Genomic DNA, 9,667 nt, shown 5'->3' with positions numbered 1-9,667 from the left:
TTCCGTGCCATCCTTGCCTGGCGTGGAGCGCCGGAGCTGATCGGGGCCCCCGCAGCTGCTCACCCCCTCCGCTCCTCTCAATCCACCAGTGCGATGACGACGACAACAACAACAACAACAAAAGGCTAAATAACCCAGGCAGGTGATGCTTACAGAGGCATCTGATGGGATGGAAACTCCTTTTTTTAGCTTGCCCTGGAACTTGCTCATTTTCCTAGCTGTGTAGCATGTGTACGGACTTTTTTGGAAGCAAACGAAGGCACAATGTCTGATGCCTTAAACTTTTCCTCTGACTTGGCGGTGCATGGCTTTGCCTTACCGAGAGTCTTCGTAAGCTTCATCGTGCCTTCTAGAGAAGGGTAAAAAAGGTGGGTTTTTAGTTGGTTTGTTTGGTATTGTCTCTTTTTTCTTTTTTTTTCTTTTTTTCTATAAAGGCTTGATTTAAGGGAGGTAGCCGTGTGAGCTAATTAATGAGCAATTAAAGCCAAGGAGTAAAGGAGACATGCTTTAATTCTCTCCCAGCTCGTTTAGGTTTTGCCGGGCGTTCTGAGAGCAGCCGCGAAGCTGCTTTGTTGCCAAGGTGACTTGTAAATGTTGCTGAGGCGATGCTGCTCCGGTGCATTTCCATAGTACAAACATGATAAATTATGGGATGCATATGTCATGAGTCATAGGATTGTTCAGAGATCAAGTGATTTAAGCTATTGGCACGGACACGCGCATCAATACGGGCATGTGATGATCGCATGTCGGTTCGTAACAAAGCTCTTCTAGCAGTATTGAAAATCATACGCGAGTGTGAAAGATTGAATGAATTCTACAGGCTGTGAATTTCTTAATCGGGGAGCGTGATTTTACCCGTTGATTTAATTTTCTGGGAGGAAGACACTGCCCGTTTAAGCCTTCGCTGGGAAAAATAAAACCTGATATGTTAAAAGCCTGATCTTAAGGCCTGAGGTTATGGGGAAAAAGTTAAAGCAGTTTTTACGTGTGAAAGTAAATGGTGTAATGTGCCAAAGCCTTTAGAGCTGATCTTCAGCGGTGGAGCGAGGTGCCGGTGTCTCTTTGCGTGGTAATCCCCTGCTTTGCTTTTCTCGCTGGGCTGTGCGTATACCTGAACAAACGAAGGATGGAGACAGTAAACATGTCCTTTGCCCTGGGCAGTTATTACCTTCCCGCCACGGGACATCGTGCAAAAAAAAACCGGGGAAAAACCCAAAAGTTCGTGCAGGGAGAATGGTGGTTGCTTGTTTGTGCGGTGTGGTAGGCTTGGGCAGAAGGGAACAAATGTGGGAAGCTCCCGAGCAGAGGTGCTTGGGAGGGAAAATGAGATCGGCTGGGTTCCCTCTGCCCCATGGGATACTCGGAACTGGGTGCTGAAGGTGACTTATGGAATTTCTTACTGTCGTCGTGATCTCCGTGCTGAATACTGGGTTTTAGCATTTTGGGTAGTTATTACCATCCTCGGATGGATAAAGGATGCCTTGCGTAAGTGAGCGCAATGAGAGGTTGCTCCAGGGAAGAGGAAAGGCTGTTTTTAGCTGCCGTGTTATTTGAACAAAAGAATCGCAGCTGAAACCCTAAGATGTGTTTCCGTGTTTGCATTGCATGGGAGGGCCTGGTCTGGAGCAGCCGACAGCGACAGGAAGATGGAAAACTGAAGGAAAGTTTTTGTTTTTTTTTTTTTCTTTTGTGGGTAGCATGTTTGTGCGTGTAACTGTTTCTGGTGAGATTGTAACCTGGGCACTAAGGAGATGCTGCTTCAGGCAGAAACTGTATGTGGGGAAGCATCTTCTTTATTCTTCCTTGTTTCTAGTTTGGTAGGATGGCGAGAAATGGTTTGAGTTGTTGGTGCTGGTTCTCACACCTGGTGCGAGACTGGCAAATGCTGGAGGCTTGAGGAAGGAACACATTTAAGAGTTTAATCTCCTTACTCATAGAGGTGTGTTGCTATGAGAACTCAGCACTTATCCTGTGTTTCTGGCTACGTCGTCACTGTTTGAATAATGATGATATGAAAACTCCCCAGTATTTTGATGTTGTTTTCCTCCTCCGGCAGAGAAAAGGATGTTGTAGATACATGGTGGGGGGGGAAGAAAAGCAAATAAATTCTTGTCCTTGTTGGGCATGCACGACACGCTTATGTTGCTGTGCCTCATGTTGACATCTACAGCAAATAAATTCTTGTCCTTGTTGGGCACGCACGACACGCTTATGTTGCTGTGCCTCACGTTGACATCTGTATCTTAATTTGGGGACACATTGCGTCTCATCCGGGTTGCTTGCAAAACAGTTTGAGGACAGAGTGGAATCTGGTGGTAAAATATTAATAGAGCCTGTGCTCCGCGGCAGTCGCCGCTGTGCCAAGGGGAGAGACCTCTTGGCGTGCAACCGGTCCGTGCAAGCTGCGTAGAGATCCTGGCAGCCCGGGGCTGTGCCGTGTCCCGAGCAGCGACTGACCTTTGTTCTTTGGTGGTGAAAATCCGGCTGTAGAAGGGGCAGGGATCATCGGCAGCGGAGCAGATAGGGAAGGATGTGTCCCGCGCGGCTCCCCGGCATCGCTGTCCCTGTCCTCCTGTGTCAGCGCGGGATGGTTACACAACCTGGATTAACGCGCGGAGAAGTTGTTCCTCTGATGGTCTTAACCGCAGCTAGCGGGATGGATCTCAGAGACGCCTGTGCAACGGGCAGTTCTCGAGAGGGATTTCTGGCTCAGCGGCCGAGGGGATGGAGCTCTGGTCCCCTAAGGGGTCCCCCTCGGATGTGACCAGAGAGTGGAGGCAAAGGTGTCGCGGAGCCGCTGGCAGTGAGGGCTTTTTGGATAAACTTCAATAGATGTGTGCTCTTCTCCTCGGCACGTGGAGAAATGCTGACGGTGACGAGCTGTTAGCGAGGTTACAGCAAATGCCTCTCCCCTCCTTTTTATTTTTTAGCACGCACGGTCTGAGCGAGCGGTACTTGGCATCCCTGTGCCAAGTCTGCTTGCAGATAGAGAAGGAATTAATCTGCAGCGAGTCGCTTTCGGTGGTGGCAGGCTGGAATTAGCTCGCTGTTTCCTGCAAGCCCCAAAGATTAAGACCATCAAACCCCCCACACACCCTCCCCGTACAGCCGGCTGCTTCCTCTGACCCTGCGAAAGCTTCTCTGGGAATTGGTCAGGATGTGCCTGCCTTTTCTCAGGCCAGGCAGTGTTCGGAGCAGGAAAGCCGTCCCGATCTAGCGACTCTCGGCGTGAACCGTGGCGTGTAGCTGCCGGTACCGCTGGGGAGACGAAGGCTATAAAGAGTGGGAACGTGGCGGGGGGTGCCCTTACATCATCCGCTTGGGGAAACTGAGCCTATAAGTATAATGTTTCCTTACGAAAGGAGGGAAAAATAGCAGATTGTGTTAAAAATGTAAAATGCAATCTGATAGAAGTGCTACTTAAAATGTGGCTGGTCCGGTTCCTTTTATGCTGTGTGAAAGAGGACTGCGGGTGCTGGTGCTGTGGTTGTAGGGTACAGCTGTTGGGCAGCATCTTCATGCCAGATGTGCAAGCATGGGGTGTTGCCAGATGCATTCTGCTTCGGGGGGACACTGGTGATTTAGAGGCACAGCCATAGTAAGGTGAGATACCTGTTTTGTGGAACACGTCAGCGTTGCTGGCTGGAAGAAGTGTGACAAACTGCATTTTGAAGTCTTGAAGGCAGCAGGTGTTGGCCAGACGGCCTGGCGGAGAGGAGCATCGCCAAATAGCAGAATGGCCTGAGCATCCCGCTTGCCTGGAAAAAGTCAACTTTTGTTTTGATTTTTCTTGGCCAAATATCTTCTGCTGTTTTATGAAACTGCCCTGAAGGCAGTTTCCCAAGCAGCGTAAAAATGATACTGGGGTATCTTCTGGTGCCCGCAAACATCTCCAGAACCCTGGGTGCTACTTGGAGTCATTTCCAAGTTGTGGTGAAGAAAAACCTCATCAGAGAAGTTTGGTGTCCCCCCCCCGCCCCTAACTTTCCATTGCTGACAACAGGTATTTCAAGGACAGTTGTGAAACCAGATGTTGGCAGAGCTGTCGGAAGGTGCTCTCAAGATAAGGTGGGATAGAGTTGGGCTGCATCCCGGGGGCTACCAGTGCCCGGACGCTGTTGTGATGGGTCTTGGAGGGGACAGGAGGGGAGCAACGTCTGCCCTGGCGAGGAGGAAGAGCAGAAGTTGAAGGTCAGGCTGTATGGGGGAGGAGGTTGAGTAAGGATGGGGAGTATCGGGGAGAGAAGGGAAACAGAGCTGTCAGGAGTCCAGGTAGGAAACTAGCAGATGGGTTTGCAGGAAGGGAGGTGGGAGAAGGAGGAAGAGCAAGGAGGAGGAAGAGGAGAAGGGACAGGGAGCTGTGGGGAAGTCGGATGGAGCATACAGACAGTTTGCCAAACAGCGGCGGACGTGCAGAAAGAGTATTGGTCAGCCAGGAGGGCTCAAACGCCTGGGAAAACCAACTTGTTTCTGAGAATTGTGAATGGAAGTTGATTAACTGTGTAAGTCTGGACCGCGTGTCTGCCGAACCATGCCTCGGCTACTTCGGTTAAACCCAGGAAAAAACAAGTATTCAAGATGATGATGAAGTTTCATTTTAAGTCAAGCATCCATTTAAAATGGTTTAAGCTGTCTCTAAATTTGGGGGAACAGTATTGGAGAGGGGAGGCTGAAGTTAGGGCAAGCACGGCAATGTGGGTGTGTTTGTGGCGAATTTGTCAGACCAGTTTCTCGTGAGCTTTTCAAAGCCCACCCGCTCGCCGCTGCTGGAAATACTCCCCGAAAAAAGTGAGGCGTTTTTTAAAAGGAGGTTGCAAAGATTATGTGATGTACAGTGACTGGCTGGTTGCTTGAAGTAAGGAAGCCTTTTTATAACCTTGGATTCAAGTAGTGCTTTTTGCGAAATATCACTGCTATTCTTAGTGGTATTCCCGTGTATGTGTGTGCGTGCTCTGCATCCCACTTATATCTCCAGAAGAAGGGACGAACGCTTTTAAGTCAGACTCTGCAATTCGATGCAAGTAGTTAGAGAAAAATTGGGAATTAGCAAAAGACTAATACTTTATTATCATCGGAAGGTATTTTTGAAAACAAAGTCATTGCAAAGTGGAGCTTGGGTTATTACTTACCATGGTTTGGGGGGGGCGAGGTTGCTGTCTGAAAAGGGTCTGTGCTTTCGACATCTAAAGATGTTTCTTTCTTTAAAAAGTGTATTATGATGGTTCTATAGATAGCAGTATTGTGCATACTGTACTTCTCAAATTGATGTGAAAACAACACAAAGTATCGCACTTTTAGGGGTTTTGTCCTTAAATGTTGAGAAAACTGCTGCCTTAGACTGACCAGAGGAGACTTGTTCCAGAGTCCCGTTTTGCGTTTACTTGCATGCTCGTGGGCCGTAAGTCATGATGGAGATGACATTGAAGAGATCAGAGAGCGTAGCTTTCTCACAATGAATCGTTTTGTATTTATTAGGTCTTGTGGTGTTTTTTTTTTATTTTTAGGTAACTTTACTAGTACAGAAAACAACCAAGGTCACTTTCTTGAAACTCCGGAGGAAAAAGATCTCTCAAATGAGAAATGTTATTTAGAGAGACATTCTATATATGAAAAAGCAGAAGACCAGCCAACGGAAGATATTGGCCAACATCCATGTCCACGTCTGGAGAGGAAGCGTAAACACTCTGGTGAGAGAGTGCAAAATGATGGCAGCCAAAATGAAAACTTTGTGGATGAACTGCAGGATGAACTTATATCAAAAGCAAAAAAGAAGAAGAGCTCCAAAGGTAAGACAGCATTTTGCTTTGGTCTCTCTCAAGGAATGTCTTGTGAAAGGAACGTCCCTTTGGCTTAATGTGTTTCCATTTTTGAACTTGATAGTTACTAATGTGAGCACTGTCATTTCACTTAAAATTATATATATGTATATATATGTATGTATATATATGTGTATATATATATGTATATATAAAAAACTTGGTATCTAAGGGTAAAGCACTAGTCGTTGGACACTGTAGCCACAGCAGTGCAAGTTACTGTAGTGCATGTAACCCTTAATGAGCGAACCTTTAAAATGCATAGTGTGGTGCTAAAGCTGAGACTATATGCCCCGAAAGTGAAATGTAGCTTTTGTTTTAAGTTGAGGGGGCTTTTTGATTAATTTTTAGTTATTTTTCCATTAGATGACTGGCCTGAGAGGGAAATGACAAACAATTCCTCTAACCACTTAGAAGAGCCCAATTGTAATGAGGTGACCAACCTGAAGGTGTGCATTGAATTAACAGGGCTCCATCCCAAAAAGCAGCGTCACCTGCAGCATCTTAGGGAACTGTGGGAGCAGCAGGTGTCACCTGAGAGATCCCCGTCCGGCAAGTTGGGCCGGCAAAGCAGGAAAGATTTAGCTGAGGCTGTTCAGCCAGAGGCCACTGCAAAGGTCAAAGACTTCACAGAAGAAAGGCACACCAAGAAAAGGTCAGAGGCCAAAAGCAATAGAAGTTGGTCTGAAGAGTCCCTCAAAACAAGTGACAATGAACAAGGTATGCAGAGACTACTAGGGAAACCAGCCGGCTTTAGCATTTACAGTGACGCATGCTGCCACCGATGTTAAGGAATTGTCGAGAGCTTTTTTTTTTTGTTTTTTTTGTTTTTTTTTTTTTGATCTATATATATTTCTGTAGATGTCCATTTGTATAAGGACTGACACCTCCTCTTTAAGAACTGCACTGTAGCTGACAGTTGGCAGACAAGAAAATGTGTTTGTGTATGTGTGTAATTGTGTTTGTGTGTGTGTGCGTGTGTGTGTGTTTTGGCTTTAAATACTCTTTCATAGATAACGTGAAGTTTATGTCTCTAGAGGAGAGCTGGGGAGGGGGGCACACAGCGCGGGCATGCTTCTGGGCGAGGGAGGGAGCAAAGGGGCTGCTGGTTGGCCTCAGAGTGTTTAACCACCCGTAGGATTTGAGGGGCTGGGACCCTCTGGAACAGGGTCAGCACAGCTAGCAGCTCTTGGTCTCGGGAACCCAACGCCTCCAGCACCCTCGGCACTGCTGGGTTGCCCTGCCTTTCCCAGGGACTGTGCTCAGGAGCGAAGCTCATCCTTCGTCCAAAGAGGATGCCTTGCTGGTCCGTCCTGGGCATGTCCTGTAAACCCCCATGGCCTCACTCCCCGGCCCCTTGGCAGAGATCTTCCCAGCGGCTCTCTCCTAAGGAGTCGTTTCCTCAAAGCACATCAGCTTTCCTTAACTTGTTTCTGGCTGCTTCTTTCCCCCTCGCTCCGCTTCCTCCTTTTCCCCATCCTCTCCCCTTTTTGTGCCCATTCCCTATCCTGGGGGAGAGCCCGTGGAGGCAATCTCCCAAATTCTCCTTTGAGCAGAGAGGTCTTTCTCCTGTCCTCGCTGTCCTCAGCCCCCAGGCACGTTGTCTGCTCTGCCTCTTTTCCCCTCCCCTGCCACGTTTGCTGCCGTAGCCTGGTTGGGGACGTGGTGGGGACCGGCAGCAGGCAGAGCCCACGTGGCCGATCCCTTTCGCACGTCCCCTGCATCTCACCGTGAATCCCCGTCTTCTCCTCTGGGCACAGCAGGGAGCCCTTGTCTCCTCTTTCGGCTTTTCAGATAAAAGGCTGCAAATACTTTTTTTCTTTCCTCTCCTCATCTTACCCTTCCAAGTCTTCTGCCTGCCTTTGGGGAAGGGCTGTTTCTGGGAGGGGGAGCTCTGAGTTGGGTGTTTGGGCTCCTTCCTCCTTCACAGAGCTGGGAGCTTCATCAGACTGGTAGAGATTCACCCTCTCTGGCTGGCCTAACCTGTAGTTTAGCTGAGATCCCCTCAAAAGAGAGAAGCACGAGGACAGCGAATCCTTCTGTCCCATCCCATGGAAATGACTGAGTCCAGGTCATCCTGCACCGGTGGGAGTTTTCCTGGGTAGCATCTCCGAAACAGTCACGGACTTCCTTTCTGTCCTAAAGCTCCTCACCCATCTTTCCCCTCGGTAGGATTATCTGAGGGCAGAAAACCCCAAACTTTGATGCTTATTGATGGGGAAGGTTCTCTAAAAGGATTCGTGGAGCAGGAGATCAAAACTTAGTTTAAAAGGAGCTTTGACTCTTCCTCCCTTGCTTTATGTGCTGCCTTGGTGAGCTTGGTATCAGCTCAAACATCCCTGCCCATCACCTGCTCCCCTTTGTACTTTGAGAAAGAGAGACCTTGTAGAGATTAAACGAGGGTCGCTAACAAGAAGCCGCATTGTGCAAGGATGCTCTAGCTTTCTCAGAATCACAGAATCCCAGGCTGGTGGGGGTCCGAAGGGACCCCTGGATACCATCCCATCCAACCCCCCTGCCAAAGCAGGGTCACCCACACCAAGTTGCCCAGGATCGCACCCAGGTGGGTTTTGAATATCTCCAGAGAAGGAGACCCCACAACCTCTGTGGGCAGGCTGTTTCCCCTGCAATGCCTGCTGTGGCAGTGACAGGCTTCTCTAACCCGTGACCTCAGGGAAGAAAAAGAGATGGCACCGTTCCCAAAGACATTCAGATTGAGTCGCCCTGTGGCTATGAAAAACCTCTTGGCTTTGGAAGCTGCTCTAAAACCATAAACCTGTCGAAATTATGTCTCGCTATTCCTTGTGGAGAGGCGCTGGAAATCGTTCAGATCGCTTTGCTGATGCTCCTCCAGACCCATTGAAGTGTAAACATTTGAATCTCCTTTTTCTTAGTTCACTAGGATATTTTTCCCCGTTGTGCGACAGAGCATCCTCTGCATGACAGTTGCACGGGGATGAAGAATTCCAGCTTGTCTTTCTTGCCTAGGACTAGTCCTCAAACTTTCCTTAAACAAGCAGTTGCTGTGAATACAGGAATATACCCTGTCGCTTGCAGCTTTTTTTTGTTCTGGGGCTGGGAACAACTGTTCCCGGTGCCCGAATGTGACGGTCCCTGTGGCTGGGAAGCTGGTTGTATCCCAAGAAGCAGACTGTAACAGGGCATCCAGGTCTGCCCCTGCGCCCGTGAAGCCGTAGTCTAACAGCAGGATGATTTGCCGCCTGTGCCTCCAAATCTCCAGGAAGACGGAGGGGGCTGACTTCTGGGCTTGTTGCCCCAGTCGTGTTCAACCTGGGATTTTAACACAGGAGGAGTCACGCGTTGCGTTGCAAGCTGCCACTGGGCTGTCACCCCTCTGTCCCTCGGTCAGTGCCTGCTGGCTGGGTGACCAAGCGATGGCTGCTGGAAATGTTCCCCCGGTGACTCTTCCAGCTGTCACCTCCTTGCAGCCTTGCTTGTGGGTCAGAACCACGAAGGCCAGGATGTGGCTTGCCCAAAATCCAGAATAATTTCAGGCTCTCGAGGTGACGTTGCCCATGCTCGCTCTCTGGGATGCAGCAGGTCCGTGAGCGTGGAGATGCCTGCAACCTCAGGGCATTGTGCTGCTCGCCCGGACCCGGGGCTGAGGCAGGAGCCACGGTCTCTGCTGGGGTCCCAGCTCAGCAATTGTGCCCACCCACCAAAAACCCCCCCGGCGCTGCCGGCGGTGCAGGAGCCAGCTCTTCTGACAATCCCCTAGGGAACTGCAGCCGCTCACCCGGCGCGAGGAGAAAAACCCAGGCAGCGTGGAAATAAAATCCCTGAGGAGAGGAGCTGGGAGGATCTCGCCCAGCGGGAAACCCCTCGGA

At 49.4% G+C, this 9,667-nt stretch overlaps 1 protein-coding gene across 1 annotated transcript in view; it reads left to right on the top strand.

Annotated features, from left to right (window-relative positions):
- LOC104161654 (BCL-6 corepressor-like) overlaps positions 1-9,667 on the top strand; it is a gene marked incomplete at its 5' end in the record, with an annotated part of 35,620 nt that overhangs the window by 5,301 nt on the left and 20,652 nt on the right. The window contains 2 exon segments of the mRNA XM_009700165.1: positions 5,508-5,789; positions 6,186-6,539. Coding sequence (XP_009698467.1) covers positions 5,508-5,789; positions 6,186-6,539 — 636 coding nt within the window.

This window comes from Cariama cristata, unplaced genomic scaffold (assembly GCF_000690535.1).
Source record: "Cariama cristata isolate BGI_N322 unplaced genomic scaffold, ASM69053v1 scaffold920, whole genome shotgun sequence".
Lineage (NCBI taxonomy): Eukaryota > Metazoa > Chordata > Aves > Cariamiformes > Cariamidae > Cariama > Cariama cristata.
Note: the sequence above shows the minus strand (reverse complement) of the source record. Positions and strands in the feature narration are given on the sequence as shown.